The sequence below is a fragment of the Cucurbita maxima genome, unplaced genomic scaffold (assembly GCF_002738345.1).
Source record: "Cucurbita maxima cultivar Rimu unplaced genomic scaffold, Cmax_1.0 Cma_Scf00015, whole genome shotgun sequence".
In the NCBI taxonomy this organism is placed as follows: Eukaryota; Viridiplantae; Streptophyta; class Magnoliopsida; order Cucurbitales; family Cucurbitaceae; genus Cucurbita; species Cucurbita maxima.
This window is the reverse complement of record NW_019272031.1, coordinates 1,223,099-1,246,318: the sequence shown is the minus strand read 5'-3', so window position 1 is coordinate 1,246,318 and position 23,220 is coordinate 1,223,099. Positions and strand designations below refer to the sequence as shown.

At 37.1% G+C, this 23,220-nt stretch overlaps 3 protein-coding genes across 13 annotated transcripts; 1 reads left to right on the top strand and 2 right to left on the bottom strand.

Annotated features, from left to right (window-relative positions):
- The first annotated feature begins 3,048 nt into the window (after positions 1–3,048).
- LOC111490391 (O-fucosyltransferase 15) lies at positions 3,049–12,236 on the top strand. Of its 8 annotated transcripts, none has more exons than XM_023138985.1 (13): positions 3,049–3,724; positions 3,825–3,908; positions 3,993–4,095; positions 4,191–4,255; positions 4,340–4,428; positions 5,096–5,216; positions 5,310–5,453; positions 5,597–5,931; positions 7,270–7,510; positions 7,986–8,290; positions 9,880–10,004; positions 10,728–11,152; positions 11,810–12,236. In XM_023138985.1, exons 1-11 carry the CDS (start codon positions 3,188–3,190, stop codon positions 9,884–9,886), a joined length of 2,031 nt encoding a protein of 676 aa, XP_022994753.1. In that variant the 5' UTR covers positions 3,049–3,187; the 3' UTR covers positions 9,887–10,004; positions 10,728–11,152; positions 11,810–12,236. The 8 variants fall into 8 exon arrangements, with proteins under 8 accessions (XP_022994753.1, XP_022994752.1, XP_022994754.1 ...); XM_023138984.1 differs by having other exon boundaries at positions 10,240–11,152; XM_023138986.1 differs by lacking the exon at positions 10,728–11,152.
- Positions 9,574–15,028, bottom strand: LOC111490380 (subtilisin-like protease SBT2.4). Its single transcript, XM_023138974.1, has 8 exons — positions 14,171–15,028; positions 13,384–13,479; positions 13,101–13,170; positions 12,705–12,987; positions 11,816–12,129; positions 11,434–11,701; positions 10,885–11,157; positions 9,574–10,040 (listed from the first exon to the last, which is right to left on the bottom strand). Exons 1-8 carry the CDS (start codon positions 14,845–14,847, stop codon positions 9,625–9,627), a joined length of 2,397 nt encoding a protein of 798 aa, XP_022994742.1. The 5' UTR covers positions 14,848–15,028; the 3' UTR covers positions 9,574–9,624.
- Positions 15,029–17,484: 2,456 nt separating this feature from the next.
- LOC111490482 (chromatin remodeling protein EBS-like) lies at positions 17,485–23,117 on the bottom strand. Of its 4 annotated transcripts, XM_023139125.1 has the most exons (6): positions 22,802–23,117; positions 22,344–22,686; positions 22,178–22,246; positions 21,277–21,415; positions 18,902–18,965; positions 17,630–18,796 (listed from the first exon to the last, which is right to left on the bottom strand). In XM_023139125.1, exons 1-5 carry the CDS (start codon positions 22,872–22,874, stop codon positions 18,951–18,953), a joined length of 639 nt encoding a protein of 212 aa, XP_022994893.1. In that variant the 5' UTR covers positions 22,875–23,117; the 3' UTR covers positions 17,630–18,796; positions 18,902–18,950. The 4 variants fall into 4 exon arrangements, with proteins under 4 accessions (XP_022994894.1, XP_022994890.1, XP_022994893.1 ...); XM_023139126.1 differs by lacking the exon at positions 18,902–18,965 and having other exon boundaries at positions 17,485–17,687; XM_023139122.1 differs by lacking the exon at positions 18,902–18,965 and having other exon boundaries at positions 17,511–17,939.
- Positions 23,118–23,220: the final 103 nt, after the last annotated feature.

Sequence of the window (23,220 nt, the reverse complement as noted above, 5' to 3'; positions counted from 1 at the left end):
TAAATATGTCTAACAGATATTTTAGAAAATTTAAGTTTAAATTGAGCTCGATTTTGAAATAAACAGGTAAGTTCAAGTTTCAATTATAAATAAGAAGTTCTAAGCAACGTTTTAGAACAGCCTTGGAATTCCTAAAACTTGAAATTGAAGCGTTTAGATTTTTGGGTATTTCTTCCTCAAATTCTCTTTTAAATTTAAGGGCTATAGTTAACCATTTCCTTTCAAACCAATTTCTACATGTTCTAAATGAACTCTCGAGCAAGTTTGATAAAAGATCCAAGAGTTGAAAACGTCCCAAATACATACCCCAATTTGAGTTTTCATGGCTAACAAGTGAGAAAAATTCTAAAATTCACTCTTCTATAGATCAACACGAACATACGCACTACAACCAAAAGTTCTTTAGTGAGAGTACTTGAGTTCTTTTCCTGTCCATACTTCTTTTGACAACTTAAACTCTAAGGGTACTGACGGTTCTCTATTGATCAGGTAGACTGTTGTATTTACAACATCGATCTTGTTAATCAAGAACTATCCTTGGCAATCCAGATTGAATTCTCATACTCTTTGCCCGCTCATTCAATGTTCTATTAATCCTTTCAACAATTCCATTTTGTCTTGCTTTACCGGGAGCTGTTCTTGTTAATCTAATTCCCTTGTCTCCACAAATGCTTTTAATTCTAACTTGTTATATTCTCCTTCATTGTCAGACCTCAGACATTTAATTTTCAAGCTGGTCTGATTTTCAACTTTAGCTTTCCACTTACTTGTGTTTCAGGAAATAAATCCACACCTTCCTTCTGGAATCATCAATGAAAGTGACATAGAACTTTGATCCACCTAATGATGGAACTCGAGATGTCCCCAAACGCAACCATTTCCAACCATACTTTCTTCAATTCTCTGACAGCTTTTGTGAAGCTAACTCGTTTCTATTTGCCAGTAGTATTGTTTCTATATTGGCTACAACATCATGGTTCAACATAAATGTTCTGTAATTTTGTTATATAGCTCAATTAAATGTACAATTAGGCTCGATTCATGCAAATTGATATTTTTTTCCCGTTGAATCACAAATGAATTATTTCATGCTTACTAATTAGAATAAATGGAGAAATTAATGAGAAAATGATTTGTAGGAGTGTAAAATTAACTACAAAAAGGCTTGATATAACTCTACTTTTGGAGAGTTATCAACCATACCCTTGAATTTGATGCACTTTCAGTGCCAGATTTTGCGCCACGTGCTACCACCATAGCACCCTTCACAATCTTCCATGAACTCTTTCCAAACTGTGTTGCATAACTTGTGTTATCCAACTAACCAATAGAGATCAAGTTCTTCTTGAGACCAATAATATATCTAACATTCTTTAATGTTCTTTGATTATATGTCATTTTATGCAGACATCCTCTTTTCCTTCGATCTCCAAGGCTTTGTTGTCGGCAAGATACACCTTTTCAAAATTTTAAGAATTGAAATTCTGGAACAACTTTTTATTTGGAGATGAATGAAAAAATGCATCTGAATTCAAAATCTGGGATTCAATCGGAGTGTCCATGCTGAGGATTAAAGCATCCCTAATGTCTTTGGCTGAATTTAAAGAATCATCGTCATCTTGCTTTCTCTTTGGTCTTGTACAATTTGTTCGAAAGTGACATTTTCTCCACAACTCCAATACGTTATGTTTGGTCGGTTTGGAAAATTTCACGGTTCTTTGATTTTGATCGACCTTTATTTGCGCCCTTTGATTTACTTCTTCCCCTTTGATCAACACTGAGAGCGCTACTAGATGAATCTTCAATTTCTTGTTTATGAATACTTTCGTTGAGAACTAAATCTTGGATTTCATCTAACTTCAGTTTTTCAAATCTTCAAGACCTGTTGATCTTGAGAACAACAATATCCCACAATTCGGATAAAGATAAACATCAAAATCAGTGCTTTAATTTCATCATCGAAATTAATTGTCATCGAACTCAATTGACACACAATCATATTGAATTTATTTATATGATCAGCAACAGATCCACCTTCAAACATTTGTAGATTGAACAATCTCTGCATCAAATATACCTTGTTCACAGTCGACTATTTTTTGTACGTATTAGATAACTCCTTCAACAGGTTCGAATCCTCTTCTCCTTGATGATATTGAACGCCATGTTTCTGGATAGCGTCAACCGGATCAACCCTAAGGTCTGTCGATCCTTGAACTTCCACTACTCCGTGGTCATGGTATCTGGCTTCACCCTCAATAGGGGTTTGTAAAAATCTTTCTGGAACAGATAATCTTCAATCTGCATCTTCCAGAAACTGAAATTGAATCCATCAAACTTCTCAATTTCAATCTTTGAAATTTTCATCTTTACAGGTCGTGGTGAATCTCGTTTAGCTCTGATACCAGTTGTTAGGATCGCACAACAACGCACACACGAACACAAAAAGCAGGATAGAGAAAATACAATGAAGAATATTGGCATATGTCCCTGATCATAACCATCTACGGTATATAAATATCTATCTCTACCAACTTTTTACTATAAATAGGCATAAGCTACTTATGAAATGATAGCGAGTTAATTTTGTCTAAAATTTTATTAAGACACTCCTAGATTATGGGAACTAGGAAACATGGGACTGATGTCATTTTCTTTTAAATAGTTTCGTTGAACTAATGAGTTAAATTGTATGTTTTTAAATTTCTTTATAAAAGAATTCGGGAGCGTGATTTTTTTTGAAATGTCTTTTAGCATAAAATTTTAGTGTTAAGTGACATCAAACTTGTAGGTGTGCAAAATGTTGGATCGTTACCGATATGTTTAGCAAGGGAATTATTATTATCGGGATGTGTGAGAGAATAGAATGCGGTCATAATTTTCAAAGTTGATTCAGCTATTGCGACCAATGCACAATTGTATTCCTAAACAACAAATTTCATGTAATTAGGGTGAGGATTACTTCCGATTGATAAATAAATAATGGAAAAGAATGGTACTGTGATTCAAAGCTAGGTTGCAACTTTGCATAATTTTGATATTCAAATGGGACACTTGACTGATTAAAATTTACTTGACCTTAAAATTAGCAATTACCAATTGTTTTTGTTCCCATAAAGCCTGAATTCTCTCCCTCTCATTTCGATTTCTCGGATCCAACTTGGATCCGTCATCATCTCTGAGAGAAATGGCCTCCATGGATGACCTTCCAATCTCTGTAATGGGATCTAATTTCAAGCGAAACAGCGTCGTTGCCGAGCCAGTTACTGATGAGGAAGGCTCCGATTCGCCAGAAAGCAGAGTCGGCATTAGCCATGTGCGTTCTGGCTCGACCACGCCGAGGAATCGTCAAGCCTCACCGACTCATTCTCCCCGCCTCGGTCCGAGTCGATTGGGGAGCTTTGATCAATCCTCCGGTGATGTTCATCACGCCTCTTCGTTTTCAGGGTTCAAGCTTTTCGGATTTTCGTCGAATGAGAGCTTGCACAAACTGAAAGTCGATAGGCGGGTAAAGAAGAGGGCGGGGATAGTGTGGTACCGGAGAAAGCGATTCAAAGGGATTTTGATTTTGATTTTGTTGGTCGGGATGTTTTTCTTGGTGAATTGGGTCATGCTTTTGAGATTACAAGAGCAAGATGATATAATTCAAGAACATGATGATAACGAGGCCAATTCCAATCCTGAACTTCCTGGGAATGTTTCTTCCCCGAAGATTTCAGTTCAGGCATGTATTGTTTAGTTCTAAATTGCACTCAATTCGCAGTCCAGTGAATGATTTTCTACACTTCTCTTATATAAGTTTTCATTGTTAATTATGGTAACAGGGAAAACGGAAGGCTGGTAGAAGGAAATGGCCAAAGGGTAACTATGGTAGATTGTTGGCTTTGGCCGCCCATGCATTGGCGGAGGTACACTCCAAGATAATTTTTCGTTCTATCCTCTGTGATTTCTGTGAGATTTGTTATCTGAATTCGTCAGTTAATTGTTCTTAGCAGGGAGAAAATAAACCTGAGCCGAAGGACTTATGGCAAGAGCCAGTGATTGCTTCATCTGCTTGGAAGCCCTGTGCTGATCAACGCAACTGGGAGTCGAGCGGTGATTCAATCTTTCTCAGTTCATGTGCATTTATAATACGTTTCATGTGATTGAAATTTAAGGCAATCAATTTTTTGTTCTGATTTTAATGGTAGTAGAGAGAAATAATGGATACATTATGGTTACTGCAAACGGTGGAATGAATCAACAGCGAGTAGCTGTGAGTGATTTCTCTGATATTTATGAGTGTTTAAACTTTTATTAGTTTAATTCTGATTATTGTTCCTTTTCCTGTATGAACAAGGTTTGCAATGCTGTTGTTCTGGCACGGCTACTTAATTCAACTTTGGTTGTTCCAAGATTTATGTATAGTAGCGTTTGGAAAGATGTGAGGTGATTGCTCTTTCCTATTCTAGATTCTGTCTTAGCAGTTTCATGTAATTCTTGCATCTATGTTGTTGTTAAGTTTCTTGTTCATTAAAAAAGTTTATGCTCTGTTGCTGGATTTATGGCTTAGTTTCCTTTTGGTGGCTGATTGATTGTGAACAAGGGTCTTGCAGCAAGTCTTTCTCAGATGTACATTTTTTCGTTCTATCGCTTTACGATTTAGGGGAAAATTGTAAAACTGCTCCTAATTTGGAAGTTAATGTGGCTGCTATGAACTTATCTATAAAAAATAGAAGGCTGCGGCTGGCTGGTTGACTTTTTTGCTGAGGCCATGCAATAAAGGTTATTGGAATCCTACATTCGATTCTTTCGAACAAGAGAGGCTTGATGCTTTTTGAATTCAATGTATTAATTCCACTTCCTAATTTGGATGGAGTAGGCAAGAGCTCTATGTTTCATTGGCTAGAAAAATATGAAAGTTCCCTTTTCTTGTGATGATATAGTGATTATAGAAACCAACTTAATAAAAAGTTTATGATGTTCTCTTTAACTGAACTGCTTTGTCCTCATTGTATTTATCATGCCATTCATTATTCAGTCAATAAGCATAATTTTCCTGTTATATATTTCTCTGGATGGAAAATTGATGGTACAAGATTCTGTAATATCATAGTCAATTCAGCGATATCTACCAGGAGGAACATTTTATTAACTACATGACTCCTGACATCCATATAGTGAAAGAACTTCCAGATAATTTACGATCCTTAGATTTGGAAGCGATTGGAAGTGTGGTAAGTTTTCAGTTGATCTATTTCCTACGTTCCTTCGTCCTTATGAGTTATGTGTGTGTTTTCAGTTGTCTGATAATCTTAATGGCTCTGCAGGTAACGGATGCTGATGTTGTTAAAGAGGCCAAGCCAAGTTTTTACTTGAAAAACATTCTTCCTATTATAAATAAGAATAAGGTCGTGCATTTTCTGGGTTTTGGTAATCGACTAGCGTTTGACCCATTATCATTTGAGTTACAGGTAATTTGACGTGGACATCCTTGCTATTTATATGCTTTTTCGTTTTACAAGAATGGATGTTGGATCATTGTCTTTTTTTCGTATTTCTTAGTTATGTAGCTGTTCTCTGTGCTTCATATTCCTGATTCGGGTATTCCATCTAGAGACTTCGTTGCAGATGCAATTTTCATGCTCTGAGGTTTGTTCCTAAAATTCAAGAAACTGGTGCTTTGCTTCTTCAAAGGCTACGTCAACAAGAAAGCTACCCAGGGCCGTTGGATAAACGCCTTGTTGGTCCATTTGCAAAATCAACGATGAATGGAAACAAAGCTCGCTCTCCAAAAGCTTCCAGATACCTATCTCTACATTTGAGATTTGAGATTGATATGGTGGCTCATTCTCTTTGTGAATTTGGTGGAGGAGAAGAAGAAAGAAAAGAGTTGGAAGCATATCGGGCAATCCATTTCCCAGCATTGTCTCTTCTCCAGAAAACCACTAAGTACGTATTGTGATTTGGTTCAGTCATCTTTCTGATTTGTTCTCTGTGCTTGTGCAAGAGGATCACAACCATTTCAATCATTATTTACCTATTGTTAATGTAGTTTTCCTTGTTTATATTAACCTCGTGGCTTACCCTTGAGGCCTACATCTTTCAGTCGGACTTCTACACTCCACCACCAGTTTATTTTAGACGGGAGATTTAGATTTCCCACTCTTTGCTTATTTTTCATTGCATGCTTGTCATGCCCAAAAAAATAGAAAGAAAATGATTCTTCACTTATTAAGGTTCCTATAGCCTAGTGAAGATGTTCAAATTCATTGTATTGATCTGTTTTACGAGGGACCTATTGTGAGATCCCACGTCGATTGGGGAGGAGAACGAAACAACCTTTATAAGAGTGTGGAAACCTCTCTCTAGCATACGCGTTTTAAAAACCTTGAGGGGAAACCCGAAAGGGAAAGCCCAAAGAGGACAATATCTGCTAGTGGTGGGTTTGGGCTGTTACAAATGGTATCAGAGCCAGACACCGGGCGATGTGCCAACGAGCAAGCTGAGCCCCGAAGGGAGTGGACATGAGGCGATGTGCCAGCAAGGACGCTGGGCCCCGAAGGGGTGGATTTGGCGGGGGGTCCCACATCGATTGGAGAAAGGAAAGAGTGCCAACGAGGACGCTGGGACCCAAAGAGGGTGGATTGTGAGATCCCACATCAGTTGGGGAGGAGAACAAAACACCCATTACAAGGGTGTGGAAACCTCTCCCTAGAAGACAAGCTTTAAAAACCTTGAGGGGAAGCCCGAAAAGGAAAGCCCAAAGAGGACAAATATCTGCTAGCGGTGGGCTTGGACCGTTACACCTATATCAGACCTAGTGGTGCCCTTTCCGCTTTTATTGTTTATTGTGTGATTTTTTATGACTGAATTTTACATTTGTGCGTTGTGTTATGCCTGTATTTGATCTCTCCTCTGTTTTTAATTTATGACCGTGGCACTCTAACTGTTTATCATAAACGTCATATGTATAATTGGCTATAGTCGTTTTAACTTTACCATTGAGGATGGACGATCTGATATCTAGCCAATAAGTTTTCCCAACCATCAAGTTGTTTTCTTTTCAATGTTCCATCGACATTTCTTTTTTCCTTTTTTCTTTTATCCAGTGACTGCAAATCATAATCATAAGTGCACAAATGGTAAAAATTTCCTCTTCCTTTCTCCTGCTCATAAGTTCCTCCAAAATCTTTCTGAGTCTGCAAGTCCCATTTCATTAAAACGAAATGAGGCATTTATTATTTATGTCTTGGAATATGATTTAACTAAAACGGTTTCTTGTTACAGATTACCTTCTCCTGCTGAACTTAGGTCAGAAGGTCTTTGCCCCTTGACACCAGAGGAAGCAGTACTTATGCTTGCTGCTCTTGGTTTCAAACGCAAGACAAAGATATTTGTGGCAGGCTCACAGATATATGGAGGGAGTTCAAGGTTGACTGCTCTAACTAGCTTGTATCCTAATTTGGTTACAAAGGAGAAGTTGCTTTCAACATCAGAGCTTCAACCCTTTATGAACTTTTCTTCTCAGGTAATAACACGCTTTTGTCACTATCAATCAGTTAGGATGTTATAATAACAATGTTTCTTGCTATGGTAGTTAGCTGGAATATTATTTTTGTTCTCGTGTAGATCAACTTCGGTAAGTAATTCTCTTGAGAATTTTCTCTGACAAGAATACTCTGAACAGAACGTCAGTTCTCATGTCCTTTCTATTTTAGAACCTGTCCATCCGTTCACTACGTTGTATAGCACATGGATGAGAAATTGTTGTTCAAACTTTCTGCCTGTTTGAAGTTATGTACTCGTTCTTTGCATATTTGCAATGCTTCCTTAGTTCTCAAGAAAGTTGTAATTTATGTTTCTGGATTATGATCTTGCCTCTATGTCCTTCCATCAGTTTAGTGTTGATGTGAAAGTTCTTGTCTCCTAATATGAAAAGGTTTCAAGTAGTTTGTTGTCTTATTATCACATACTAGTTGAATGATGGATTTGCTTTCTTTTAGTTGGCGGCATTGGACTACATAGGCTGCACGGCTGCCAATGCATTTGCAATGACAGATTCTGGGAGTCAGTTGTCGTCTCTTGTATCCGGTTATCGGATATACTACGGTGGGGGAAGGATGCCAACGATTCGACCAAACAAACGAAGGCTTGCAAGCATATTTTCAAAGAACAACACTATAGAATGGCGAATTTTTGAGATAAGAGTTAGGAAAGCAGTTAGGCAAACCAAGCACGTCTTTACAAGGCCCAAAGGAAGGAGTGTTTATAGGTATCCACGGTGTAAAGAGTGTATGTGCTGGACAGGGTAACGTGCTTTTCACCTTCTGATTTGAGTCTACTTTTCCATTGTAGTTTAGGCTCATTTGCTGTGAAATTATGAAAGAAACACAAAATGTTGACCAACTGGATTGAAGAGCCCATTTAGCTGTGTTAAACTTCAATATTCAGATTGATAGTGGTAATAGAAGATTTATGTCATTAGAACTGATCATGACATGTTTATGCAATCTTCTTTAGTTTCTTGGTGATGTTTCTCGATGTTTTGATATTTTTTTTTTATTCATTGTAAGAAGAGACCAGTTGGGTTTTTCATGACAGACCCAAAGTAAAAGTGGAGTATTCTCTATATTAGAAAATGGTACAAAACTTGCCACAAATTAAAAGAAAACGGAACTTCATTTTAATCCAAACTTTCTTCTGTCTTTGAAACATCAAAAGAGATGTTATAGGAAAGTCTTCATAGTCTGAATGGAAACACCAGAATTTATATTGGTTCATCCTTAATGAGTTGCATCTTTTCCTACACAAACATTTCAATTCTAGAGGAAGTGTCACACACGATCACTCGAAATTGGTCCTTACTTTCTATTGACCTTCATAAGGTAGCTCCAAACAGTGGTGTTATTATACCTGTCGAGGCTATTTAAACCCTCAATGTAAGGTGACTAAAAAAAATTCTCACTCCCCAAGAAAACTGGGATTGGTTCTTCCACTTCCCTTTCTCTCAACTTTACGAACATCTCACAGAATGATCATAATCTAGAAAAATTGTTCAGTGAGGCTGTCAAATGTGGTTTGCCTCTTAATTACTGTTGGATATGAATTCGGAAGTCCAGCATTTCGTTCTAATAATCATGAGATACAAACTCAAGATACTTTAGTTTCTCTCTGATACATTCAATGGTGTAAAACTACTAACTACATTGTGACATACTCCTTGAATAGTTTTTCATTATTCTGTCCTTACATGAATACTCACGGTTTTTTATTTTTATTTTATTTTTTGGGATAAAAGAATGACTGTGATTTCCCCTCATGTGTGCAAAAGAACTTACCCACGATTCTTTCATGTTGTGTCACAACACTTTTGCACATGTGAAATTCTCTCCATGTCTCTGTCTGGCTTGCAACCTTTTAAAGATCCTAGTGTTGTGGTGCTCATGCCCTTCAAAAATTATCATTTTGGGTTTTAGATTGGACTTCAGATGAGTTTCAACTTCGGACTTTGATAGAGTCTATTTGATGTCTAACCATCCTATAGTGGATTGCCAATTTTTATACTGGTAAAATCCATCGTTTTGAGCTTGCTTTACGTCTAGAAACTAACATTCAGTTGAAAAGAACAAACCAATCCTGACTTTAGGATACAGAAACAGCCAAAACTGACAAAGGGATCCTTCCAATATGATTTAAACTTCCTGTGAAAAGAATCTCCCCAAAGGTAAAGTGATTCATTTTGTGTGTAACTTTGATCTGTATTTCCAAGTTTTGGAGTCCTCCTGGTGCTATGGTGAACCATGGTGGATTGATGTTGATTGTTGTCCCATTTGGTGGGATCACTGACCACACGTATGTCTCCACTTTGGTTCCTACATTCTTCACTCTTCTGTGCAGCACCTGATGCCCAACCAGTGACGATATTGTGACTGAAGGAAGGTTCAGATCTGCCGGGTGTGGCTGTGGGACAGAGGCGTTGCACTGTCCTCCAGTGGTATTTTTTATGACAGCAGGATCCCCAGGTAATGAGCACAAGAAGTTTATGTAGTCTTCATATTCTGTTTCAGGAAGATGTTAGTTTTCTTTATGTTTGAATAGGGTTGGATTGAATCTGTTGGCTAATGTTGAAAACTGAATCAATACATTTATAAGAACACAGGAATAAGAAAACAGGTACAAAATGTAGAAAAATGGAAAATATAACTGACTGGAATATCATCTGATCGTAAAAACTTAATTCCATTTTTTGCTCGACAGGTAGGGTTTCTAAGGTTCCTTATTCCGGTTGTAAAGTTGAAAAAGCCCTTTTCCCTACCCCTGACCTGTCCTATCTTAGTAAATAGATCATAAAAGAAAGATGCACGAAAGGAATTGAAAATGAAAGAAGAATCTATGTTCACGAGATATGGAGTCGAGTGACTATCCTGAATCTCCTCTTCCCCTCCCCTTTTTTTCTTTCTCGTCGAGAATTGAATTCTTTTTTTGTATTGTGTATTTTGATTGATTTGTAGTTTAAGGGCACTCTTCCTAATCTGAGTTTGAGATGGAATAAGACCTAGACGTAGAGTCCCATCTAATTGCAGGTTGAAATGGTTTGGTTTGTGTGTTTTCAAGGGCATGTGTGGATGCATGCTTTTAGGGAATAGTGTTTTTAGTCTGTGCCTACCTAAGAGCTAAACTTTGAGACATCAAGAGTTTTTCTTACTAAGATCAACCAAGAATTTGAACATGTGACCTTTGGTTAGGCGACACTCGAAGAATAACGTTTTTCAGTAAAGTACTTTACTAACGGAGGAGTCCCGCACCCAAAACCAGGTAAAAGTGTTTTCAAGTAGTTTTGAGATTGTCAAAAAACACATTTTACCATGTAGTGAAAAGGTAGTGTGTATCATTGGAACTTACCTGCTGGGAAGACCAGTCCTGGGTCCAAAGCATTGGTCGGTTTGACGAGGCCAGCGCCCAAATCAAAGGGAGTAGAAGGATATAAACGATGAATGTCGAATCCCTCAGCCTGAATAAGGTCTCCATTCATATCATACTTTGTGGCAGTTGTTGACATTGCAGAAGCTATCATGGAAGGAGTCCAAGAAGGATTCTTTTGCTTAATAAGTGCTGCTATTCCCACTATATGAGGTGCTGCCATACTTGTCCCAGACATCAGTGCAAATTGGTAACCTATTTAATTCAGCAGCTATGTTTCAATTCACTTGTTCTCCCCTTTCCATATTACATAAATATGTCTTTTGATTACTTTTGGTTCTTCAGTTCTTATCTACTTTCTGTTTTGGTTCTTTCACTTTCAAAATTTCATGCTACAACTTTCATTGAGCTCTCACAAGGTGAAATTCGATGAAAGTTGAAAGATTAGCCTTGAAATTTTAAAAGCTATGAAGAACCTAAACAAACAGTGATTAAAAATGAGAGATGGAACGTAAGTTTATGTAAGCTCACCCTTCAAAAGTGGCTCTGTAACACTGAGAGGGCTCCAAGCAGCCCAAATTTGGTGGCCAGGTGCAAGAATATCTGGCTTTAGCACATCAGCTACTGTCCTGTTCATGTTCATATAATCTGGTCCTCTGGATGAAAATCTGCTAACTGTTGGTGCTTGGCTTCCAAATGAAGCAACTCTTCCTTCTCCTATGGCTGCTTTCCCTTTAAATTCACTGACCATTCCATTGGCATCCTTGCATGTATTTGCTTCGTAGTAGTTTAGTATCGCCTGTTTTGTTTCATGTGCAATCCAAAAGTTTAAGCTGATGAGTTACAGTGAACTTAATATATTTTTTTTATTGAAGTGGGCGTTTAACTTAGCTTATGTTTTGTGAAGATGTACCTGAGAATCTGATGCGTTCGGGATAAGAATGCCAGGAAGTCTGAAAGTGATGGGCTCGGCGATGAAATCGCCATAGTTGGGATTTGCAATGAGAGCGAAGCCGATGAATCGGAGTGTCATTGCAGTGTGGATGATGGCTGCGAGGGAGGAGGTGCCATTGAGGAATCCTTGAGAGAAAGAGCAGAGGACTATGCTGTTTTGGACAAGATTTGGGTCAAAAGCTTCAGGATATTGGCACTCTTCACTGGGAATTGTCCCATTTTGTTTCATTGCATCCTTGGCTAATACAAGTTTATGTAGAAAAAAAGTGGGTCCTGAGGAAGATGATAGATGCTTAGAATATAGGGGAAAGCCTTTGTTAAGAAAATTGCTTTGAGAACTATAATAGAGATCCCAAAAAATATAGCCACAAAAATGTATAGACCCACCTATTTTAAAATTTGGCTTTGGCTTTGGCTTAAAATTCTTTAAATTAGGGGTGTTTATGAGTTGGGTGCGATCGAGATAGGACATTTTTTAGACTCAACACAATTGTTCGGATTGTCAATTTTTTCAACTCAAACAACTTTTGTTAAATAATGAATTCAATCCAACCATAAATTGTTGGGTTAAATTGGTTCAGGTTGTTCAAATCATTTATTCAAATCCAATCCAAATAGTACCAGTTGGGTTTGTTGCTTAAATAGATGAAAATCATGTTTATAGATCTAAAACTAAATAATTATGAAATAGGTTGTGGTTATGTGTTTAAATCTAGTAAGCTTAATAAGAAAAAACATTGGATGTCTCCAAAGTTCGGGACAAACTTTTCTTAGAATCTTGCCTTCACTTATTTGTGAGAATATGTTGTTCATACTTCCTATCATCTCTTAGTTTTAGTGTGACATACCAGATAATCCTACTCCTCCAACTTTCTGGCCATTCCCAAGAAGAAGTGAGGCCGGATAAACTCTGTCAGTGCCCGAAGCTGCAACGCCGACTGCCCACGGGCTGTAGGAGACGACGGTCGCCGAGGCTGGGCCGTTGTTTCCAACTGCCTGAACCACAAGGATCCCAGCTCGTGTAGCAGATAATATGGCAATGTCGTATATGCTTAGGAAGGTAAGTCCTTCCTCCGGTGGTTCATTTGGTCCGACTGATAATGCCAATATATCAACTCCATCGATCACTGCCTGCACTTATTCGAAACGAACTCGGAATACGAACCTGAAATCTTATTTTATTTTGATTCGTAAAGAAGATTGGAAGAAATTAGTTTGAATAATAGAAAATGAAAAGAGCTTACTTGATCTATTGCTGAAACAACATCGGTTAGAGTGGACATGGTTGGATAAACGGCCTTATAGACAGCAATTCTGTCACAAAAAACAATCACTCTTCTCAAATTACTTACTTTTTCTCTAATTTAATGGAACTTGTCTAGTATCAATTTTTATTCTAGACTTGCAGACTTATATTCTCGATACGTTTTCGTTAGAAAAATAGTAAAAGAGAGTGTATCTCATATACTTTCAATGAATTATGAAACATGTGCAAGGTAGAAAATAAATTAAAAAAATTTAATGTACCTTGCTCGTGGTGCCATCCCACTGGCGAATCCATAGAAAAAACCATTAACATAAACAGGAACTCCACCATTCCCGGCAGCTATGGAAGCGACATGGCTGAGATCAGAGTTCACACAGTGAAGCCAATGAACCAAACCATAACAAACACAAACTTAACATATATACATACGATAAAAAAAAGTTAGTAATCACGACTCTCCATAATAGTACGATATTATCCGCTTTGAGTGTAGGCTCTCATGGCTTTACTGTGGTCTTCCCTAAAAGGCTTTAAACCAATGTAGATGTATTCCTTATTTATAAACCTACGATCATTCACTAAATTAGCCAATGTGGGACTCTCTCCCAACAGTCCTCAACAATCCTCCTCTTGAACAAAGTATACTATAGAGCCTCTCCTGAGGCCTATGGAGCCCTCGAATAGCCTCTCCTTAATCGAGACTCAACTTCTTTCTCTTGAGTCCTCGAACAAAGTACACACTTTGTTCGACACTTGAGTCACTTTTGACTACACCTTCGAGGCTCACAACTTCTTTGTTCGACATTTGAGCATTCTATTGACATGGCTAAGTTAAGGGCATAACTCTGATACTATGTTAGAAACTACAACTTTCCACAATGGTATGTTATTGTCCACTTTGAGCTTAAGCTCTCGTGACTTTGCTTTGAGCTTCCCCAAAAGGCCTTATACCAATGGACATGTATTTCTTATTTATAGACTCACGGTCATTCCCTAAATTAATCAATATAGAGCTCCCTCCCAACAATCCTCAACAAAAAAACGCACCTCCCATGGCCTTCTACATCAAACGGCGAGAGAAAATCAACAGAAGAATTAAGCTTCGCAACAGCTCGAGCCCCCGCCGAGAAAAACCTAGCCCCAACTATCTTCCCATTGCACGAACTCAATGGAAAAAACCGACCCTTTTCACAAAACAGCCTTAAATCTTCATAACCATCATCAAAACCAAAGCTTGGGTGTGTTGGGTCAATCCCAGAGTCCACAAACCCAATAACAATCCCTTCCCCATCAGGGCTAGTTTTAGTCTTCTTGGAACATAACCTTGATTTGGAGGGCACCCCTAGAAACTTAGGGGTGTAAGTTGTCATCTTCCTCACTCCTCTATCTCTCTCCACTAATTTCACTCCATTGGCTTGTCTTAGCTTGGCGGCCTCTGATGGCGTTGTGTGCACTGCAAAGCCATTCATTATGTGCTTGAAGCTTTGAAGCTTTGTGTAGCTTTTTAGTGTGTTTTGAAGAAGATGGTCTTCGTTTGAGCTTTCTTCCATTAAAACTAAGTATATTTGCCTCTCTTCTGCAAAGCAATAAACAAGAACTAAACTTGCTATCAAACCACTAAGTGTTGAACGAAACTCCATCATTCTATGGGTACCCTTTACTGTTTTTCTGTATATGTTTATGTAGAGAAAGAGTAGCAAGGTTAATGTGAAGAAGATACTCATAAATGCTCAACTGGTTGCCAATTTTGAGTTCAAACCCCACGCCAAACAGCCGCTGGTAACGTTTTTCTTCCTTGATTTTGGTGTTTGTAACGTATAATTTGGCATGATTTCAGCCCTCTCAACGTGCATGCACTATCACATGATCTTCCATGTACTAAGTCTACGGTTTAGTTCAAGGTTCAAAGTTCAAATCTCTAATATTTTAGTTGAGTTTGACTCAACTAGCATATTTAGGCAGGTATGATTTAATCATTCAATATTTAAAATTTTAAATTTCGTATGAAAATTGTTATTTGACTTCGCCTTTAATCACTAACAATTCAAATTTTTGGTCTTTTGGTGTATGTTATTTACTTTGATCAACCCAGTGATGTTTGGATTTGGATTGAGTAATCTCATTATAGTTTAGGGTTCAGATACCCAAGGTAAGAGACGTAAAATTAAATATAAAAGTTGAAAGAGTTGTTTTTAGACTAATGTAGGAACAAGTTGAACAGTAAGTTAAAAAGATCGGTCTAAAATGATATGCTAATCCTACTAATGGGATCTAAGAATTATCAGATCATAAACCCTTGTAGATATACAAATTTCTAGATCATGAATGTTAAAACCTTCGAATCAAATTGATTTTATTACAAATGATTTTAAATCTTGAAAATTTGATTCAACAATTAATTGAAGAATGAGACTTTTAGATCTAAACTGTACCCGGACATCAAAATGATAAGAACTGACTCGAAAAGAAAGTAAGATTTGGATCATTTTGTTGATCAAATATCTCAAAACATGAAAATATATTTGAGATTTGAATTATTCCACGAGTAAGATTGATCAAGAAAATTTATTATCATAATTTTAGTATAAAAAAAATAAATAAAACAGTTTAAAACTTAAAATACATTAAATAAAAATACCATAAATCTTGATGTCAAATAGTATATCATAAATTTGTAAGGAATGAAACTTGCTTGGGTGCAGAAATTTTGATTCTTCTCAAAGGCCCAATTTTTATGAAATTTGAAACTTCACTTTGTAGTATTTTAAACCATATTTGTCACGACCCAAAACTTAACAACCGCTCGTGACTCAAAATGACAATGTATAATGTGAACACAAAAAAATATTTGAAAAGACATTCATACATAATTTTTTTTTTTTTTTATCAATACAATGTGTTAAATCGTTGATTAGTTTTGACAATAAAAGACGTGAAAGTTTGCGTACAAAAAGAAGAATAGACTGACACCCCGGGACATGTACAATTTCGTCTATGGCCATCCACATATCTCAAGTACGTTTCTCTCGACCCGTAGCATCACACACCTAGGAAAGAAAAGTGTAGCAAGGATGAGTAGAAAAATTATACTCGGTAAGCCACCTACTTTGTAGGCTCTCATCGTGTTCTAGTAACAAATTCACAGGGCTTCTCATCGGCTCTAAGACGTATGGTTCTAGTTTTATTCCTTTGGGGCTATTCTAGTCTTCGTCTTTTCATTTTAAATCATGAGAGTTCCTTGTCGTGCTGTGAATGACTGGTAACCCTCTATGAGGCGCAACCTCTCCCTTGTCCCATCCAGCTAATAGGTTGTACGACGTGGGTCTCTCGTTTCCCATGCAAAAATAGCTAGATTCAGTCAAGTTTTGATCAGAAACCCCTGTTCTCCCATGAAGCTATTGACACCATTCACACATCTTGCAACCGAATGACAACTCTCAAGGTAGTTTGTAAGCCATGGTGGTCTATTAGGCTACCAGGGAAAAGTTAAGTCTAAAACCAGCTCAACTACAAATTTCTAGTCTTAACATAATATCTAGTTCAATAAAATTAATTGGGTGTGCAAATAATACTTAACTAGAATCAAAGCACATAAAAATAGGGTGTCTAAGGAGGGTGATTTTCCTCAATTAAGTCCTAAGTCACATAAAAATATGGTTAGAATTGAAATTGGGATAAAAATCTAGCAAACAGAAGTCGAAACTGTAAAAAACTAACCCACATGCGTTGGAAGGAAGCCTACTCGCAGGATTCACACGCGAGTGCCGTCGCGGAGGGAAACCTGCATTGGCGGATCGCTGAATCAGTTCGGGTCGGCTCGGTTGGATCACAGATCAGTCAGTTCAACGATTTGCGGGTCGATTAGCGGCGGATCATGGGTTGCAAAAGTCGCATGTCACCAATCAACTAGAGTCGTTCCACACAACGCCTGACGAGTTGCTCCACGCAAACTTCGACACGTGTCCCTCACCTGTCTAATGCGTTTTCCCCCTCGTCGATCGACATGTGGCACGCCAGAATCTTCCTCTCTCCTCCTAGCAGATGAACGGATCGATTTCCGATTAGTTTTTGTTGGATTTTACATTTTTGTATCTTTTAATCCAGAATTCGAATCAACTCAACTTTCTTTCACTAAGCCAGAGTTATGTGGTGACTTCTTAAGACTCCTGTAATAGGCTGAGGTGCATAAAATTTATTTTTTCCAAGTGTTACTAACATTCTTTCAAACTCATGTTGTATGATTAACATACCTCAACTTATATTATAAAAATGCGTAAAAATTTAAAGATCAAAATAAAATATTAAAATAGATTTTTATGTAAAGTTTATAGAACAAGTGAGTGTGAGCTTCCTAGTATTTGACAAGTATTCTTTTCTTAAGATTGGATATTCAAATTCACATCCCCATAAAAATGCTATTTATACAATGAGAAGAGTTCATTTTTTTTTCCTCTCCAGATTTGTCCATACGTTGGGCTATTTTCATAGGCACACTTGTATTCAGCATTTTCAGCAACCTCTAAAGTTTCTGTTTCCACTTTCCAGTGTTCGGTCACATTAAAAGCTGTCAAGACAGAAACAGAAGAGAGAGTTTACCAAAAGGATACAACAAGACCAGCCTGAATTGTTATTAAGAAACTCCCTAAACCCCTACCCCTACACTAAATCATTCACAGTACACACACACACACACACATATATATATAGCTTCCTTCAGTCATAATACAAAAGTTTTACTCAACGAAATCCAAGCTATGTTGAACCCAACAAAGAGTCCCACTGGCAGTGGTCATCTCTTCTGTCGCTTCGACTCTAGCTGCAATAACAAACGTTCGGTTAATCGTTTTACACCACACATCATATAAAAATACATTAAAGAATTGGAATCTTAAAGAAACTGATGATTCTTCCCTTCCTTAAACAGGCAGAACTTGTAGTTTGGTCAGTGAGGGAAGTTGGTTTCATCTATTTTCCATTAATATTCTTACCTGCCTGAGCCATCTGTTGTCACAGAGATTACTAGAGTACTTATAGCTTGACAAAGTCCCGGGAAAAAATGGTGAAAATGGATGCTATTGGAGGTGGGATTTTCCCAGAAATTCCAACTAGTGATGTAGGTTTAGAAATGGACAAGCTTCCAATGTGAAACAACTAAGAGGCGTTAAGAAAACGAAAACAAAGCGCCCCTCTCCCTATCGGTCGAGAAATGCTTACTACTTTGCTCAATGATAGTGCTGAAAGTTGATGTATGTCTTTTCCATCTTACCCAAAAAAAGTATGTTCTTTCAACAAAGAAGTATGCAGGACTTAGTTCAGAAGGCCGGGAAAAAGAGAGCACTTAATGGTGTGCATTAAAAAGGAATTATTGAAATGCAGATTTCTCTAGCAGTGAGGTGGAAGTATGAACCTACACAAGTTTCATCCCTTTACTACAAATGTAAAATTTAGCTTAAATTTCAATGAATCTTTTAACTTTTAAGTATCTAATAAATCCCTTTAACTTTCAATTTTGGGTTCAATAGATTCTTGTCATGTTTGACATTTTGTGAAATTCACTAATCTATTAGATTTAAAGTTGAAAGTACATAATCAAGTAAGAATTTTGTCTTATAGGCCTATAATTTTTTTAAAATATAGAATATAAATGGGACCTGCAACATTTTCAGCATTGTACTGCAAAAGTTTCACAAAATTTATAATTAAAAACCTGAACTTCTTGAACTACAAAACATATTAGAAATGGCCTTAAAAGCTGAGAGACTAAAGTTGTAATTCAACCTAAAATTTTGAAGCAACATAAATATGCCCCATTGTTTGATGATAGATGCTAGATGACTTTCAGCTGAGACAAAGGAAATATCGATCTTAAGAAAAAGCATTTGATGCAATGGCCTTGACGTGTTAGGAATGCAAATCAAAGTTAACTTTAGATGAAATTCAAGATTTAATTTAAATATGATATCATTATGAAAGATAACTTGCACTATATTTTCTTTTATGTGGATAAGCAACGGAAACAACAGATAAAAGAGTAACATAACAGGACTTAAAAGCTATACCGTTCAACTTTAGACACTTTTGTTAAATAGTTGAATAAAAAATAAATGAAAGATGTGGCAAAAGCAGAGAGATTAAATCCAAATTAAAAAAAAAAAAAAAAAAAAAAATCATTTTTTCGGACCATAGAAAGCAAGTTACATTTCGCACTATATTAACAGTGTTCCCAGGCACTCAAGTCAAAAAATGGAAAAACTAAATGGGTATCGTGTTGATAATGAACTGGCATTGACAGATAAGAAAGCATTGATTTTGTCCAGAGGGGTGGGAGAGAGAAGATTTCAGTACTAATATTTTGATTCTTAACTTTTGGGAAGATGATCTCCCAACGAATAATGTCCTCCTAACTTGGATCAAAGGATTTTTTTGTCACAATTATACCCGAACCTTGCAATGGGAGGTTGAAAAACTACATAGAAGCAACTAAAAATGTAACGACCTATGCTCATGATTTGGAACCCGAATTTGGCACCTGATGACCTCAGCATTCCCCTACATCCCTAGTGACATCGTCACATTGCCTACGTTCTTCGCTTCTTAAGAGTGTTTCTAGCATGCTTTGTCCTCATTCACATCCAAGGAAAATTCTTAGGAGGTCACTCAACATAGAATTGCTCAAGTAAAGCATGCTTAACTTTCCTACTATCGAGACACCAAAAAAGAATAGGTACACCTTGTTGGTATGGGTATGACTTTCAATTCTTTCAAGCCTTTCTCAATCCTCCTATCTTCAAGATTGCTCTCACTCAAATGTGATCTCGGTTTATTCATATACCTCTCCTTTACCTAAGTGTCAGATGTCCACCAATTTTCGCGTTGGTTCGTCCCCAAACCACATCTTACTAGGAGAGTATCGCTCTGATACCATTTGTACGATTCATGCCCAGGATTAAGAATCCAGATTTGGCACCAGATGGCCTCAACATTCCCCTACGACATTGTCACGTTACCAACGTTCATTGCTTCTTAAGAGTGAAAACTATTCTCACATGCCAACACAAGTCCTTCCAACATGTTTTGTTCTCACTCACATGCATCCCATGAAAATTCCTAGGAGGTTACCCAACATAAAATTACTCCAAGTAAAACATGCTTAACCATGGAGTTCCTACGATATTGTCACGTTACCTACGTTCCTCGCTTCTTAAGAGTGAAAACTATCCCCATAAACCATAACGAGTCCTTCGAACATGTTTTGTACTCAATCACATGCATCCCAGGAAAATTCCTAGGAGATTACCTAACATAAAATTGCTCAAAGTAAAGCACACTTAACCATAGAGTTCCTATGATTGAGCCACCGAAAAAGAAGGTACACTTTGTTGTTATAGACAGTGACCTTCAATTCTTTTAAGCATTTCTTAGTTATCTTATCCTCACGATCAATCTCATTTAAATATGGTCTCGATTCATTCATATACCCCTCCTTTACTCAGGTGTCACAGAAAAGTTGACTATTATGATAATTATTAAAGCCCAATAAAAGACAATATTGGAAAATAAGGAACTCATTTTTGTTATGAAAAATGAACTTGAATTCATTGATGAATCGAATTGACCAAAGCTCTCAACTCTTTTTATCATACACACAGACACGTTTTAGGTATCTATAATAATTTTCTTGGGCAAGAGGAATATTTGGCATATGCAGAAAAAGAAAACAATATATTCCTACATATAACCATTTTCACGTGAAAGTAGACGAGAAACTAAAATTGGTTATCAGCACAAAAAAAAAAAAAAATAATAATAAAAAGGGGAAGCCGAATGGCTGGCATTTAACGATCATAAGACTGGTTTTTGGAAAGAAAAAAGAAGTAGAAAGTGAACCGAAAGAAAAACCTTGAAATTAAAACATGATTGCTGTAATTGGAAATGAACCAAACTTATGGTCTGCACATTTAGCATAAACTAATCCAAACATTGTATATTTCAATTGTCTTCTTGTTATACTTGTGCTTCTGAGTTAAATCTTTAAATTCACCAGGAAGGAGAAAAAGTCATCTGACGTGAATAAAAGTACATAAAGGATAATATGCTGACAAAGATGATTGATATCCAACTACCAATATACGTAACAGACAACAGTTACTAACCTTGCTATCAGCCACCGGTGATGCTGAAAATGTATTCTCATTTGTCTTGATGTCAGCATCAGATGCACATTCAGAACACACAAAATGGTCCAACTTTTTTGCTTCCTCGATAGTCATACTTACGCAAGCCGGATGATACCTGAAGACCAAAGGAAACATAAGAGTTTTTGTACTTTCAAAAAGAAACAACGTCGCTAGACTGAACTCCTGACTTCGAGACTTTCAAGTTCCAGTACGAAACAAAATGATATAATATAACCACTCCAATCAGAACTTAGCTATTTTGTTCTTATAGAGTTGAAGTGAATATTCTATTTCTAACAACAAATTAAAATCCATGGAAAACTGTACATCACATTGCACTTTGAGGGTTAGTTCCCCACCTATGGATAGGACAATAGCAAGTTAATTGATTAAGGTGACCTTTGTACGGCTTAATCTAATGTCTGAGGTCAGAATGCTAAGGAACTGCAGATGACCATATGCCAAAGCCAAATTCAGTGCACCTAGAACTCTATCTTTGAGTAAACATTTTTTAATTGTTAATTCATATAAACTTAGGGTGAGTTTCATAAAGCTGACTTTTAACCAATTAAAAATACTTCTTAAATGTTCATGATGTTTGGTCACATAACCCAAAAGTGATTGTGAAAAAAATCTAAGAACACTCAAATAACTTTTAAAGTGAGAAGTATTTAACTAGTGCTCCTTTCAAAAAGTTCTCATAAAAAAGTGTGCGACTTTAAAGCACTACTTTAAAAGTTATCCTAAACTCACTCTCTTGGTTCATTATGCTATAAACAAACCACTTCGCTCTGGAAATTCCAAATACAACGGAGAAATCAGCGATTCAGTTCACAAAAGAAAGCATTAATTTCCCAAAATTAACATGGACATTTACCAGTCCTTACAGCCCTCGCATTGCACCATGAGGTCGTCTGGGTTGTAAGGCATTTCACATTTGCAATAGCTGCAAGAAAAAAACAAAAAAAAAAAAAAATCGGAAACCGATTCAAAAAATTTGCACAAGAAGAACACATTCGACAACAGAAAAGATGAAAACTCACACAGCAACTCGGTCTGGCGTGAAAGCTCCAGTAGCAGCCTTGTACTCAAATCTACAATAATAATCCTCAGCACCAACATTCTCAAGCTTAGTGTAGTTTTTAAATGAGTGAACAGTGCACCTCCCTTCAATGGTGTGAGCACTCTGCACGTCGTAATGATCCGACAAGAAGAGCTCCTTAGCTCCATGGAACTGCCTCCGACCTCCAATCGACTCCTCCGGCCGATAGTACCACCGCACTCGAACTTTAATATTGTTTCGATTATCAGCTTCGATCTTCTCGATGCGCGCTACATAAGGTAGTTTACTCGTTTCCGACGGGCGCATCAGAACACAATCTCCGACTGCAGAATCCATCAAATCAGAAGTTATTAAAAAAAAAAAAAAAAACAGCATTAGACGAACAGAGAAAGGGGGAAAACGAAACAAGTTTTGAAAGTTGTAAGCGAAGGAGATTACCTCTAACGATCTTGTTGGTGCCTCTGATAGTGTAAGAGTCCAAGTCTTTCTTGGGCGGTCTGGTTTTGGCCATCCGTGAGGGAGGGAAGCCAGAGTGGTGAAAATGGGAAGGAATTGAGAGTATTTGACAGAGAAATGAGAGGTGTTTTGGGATTGGAAGAGCCGTAGAACTTGGGGGAAGAAGAGAAACCCTAGTTCTTCACCATTAATCTCATCATCGTTGAAGATCAACACTGTCCAGACTGACGCCTTCTTTGGAGCGCAAGCCCGACCCCTTTACATTCACACCTACGTTGGAAGCTCGAATATTTGTTTCTTTTTTCATTAATTAATTAATTAATTTATTTTCCCTTCACAAGGAAGGGCTTAAAAGTAATTTTGCTTTTTGGTTTAATTCTTTTTTTTTTTTTTTTTTTTTT

What these genes read in the sequence shown, in the direction of transcription:
- LOC111490380 (XM_023138974.1), bottom strand. Translation starts at nt 14,847, where the DNA reads ATGAGTATCTTCTTCACATTAACCTTGCTACTCTTTCTCTACATAAAC. An exon ending in TTGTTTCAGCAATAGATCAA is followed by an intron (nt 12,988 to 13,100) that starts GTAAGCTCTTTT and finishes GAATAAGTGCAG; the next exon opens with GCAGTGATCGATGGAGTTGA. An exon ending in CGAACGCATCAGATTCTCAG is followed by an intron (nt 11,702 to 11,815) that starts GTACATCTTCAC and finishes GAAACAAAACAG; the next exon opens with GCGATACTAAACTACTACGA.
- LOC111490482 (XM_023139122.1), bottom strand. Translation starts at nt 22,874, where the DNA reads ATGGCCAAAACCAGACCGCCCAAGAAAGACTTGGACTCTTACACTATC. An exon ending in ACGCCAGACCGAGTTGCTGT is followed by an intron (nt 22,247 to 22,343) that starts GTGAGTTTTCAT and finishes TTTTTCTTGCAG; the next exon opens with CTATTGCAAATGTGAAATGC. An exon ending in CACCGGTGGCTGATAGCAAG is followed by an intron (nt 17,940 to 21,276) that starts GTTAGTAACTGT and finishes TTGTTATTGCAG; the next exon opens with CTAGAGTCGAAGCGACAGAA.
- LOC111490391 (XM_023138986.1), top strand. Translation starts at nt 3,188, where the DNA reads ATGGCCTCCATGGATGACCTTCCAATCTCTGTAATGGGATCTAATTTC. An exon ending in CCCCGAAGATTTCAGTTCAG is followed by an intron (nt 3,725 to 3,824) that starts GCATGTATTGTT and finishes TTATGGTAACAG; the next exon opens with GGAAAACGGAAGGCTGGTAG. An exon ending in TGAATCAACAGCGAGTAGCT is followed by an intron (nt 4,256 to 4,339) that starts GTGAGTGATTTC and finishes TGTATGAACAAG; the next exon opens with GTTTGCAATGCTGTTGTTCT.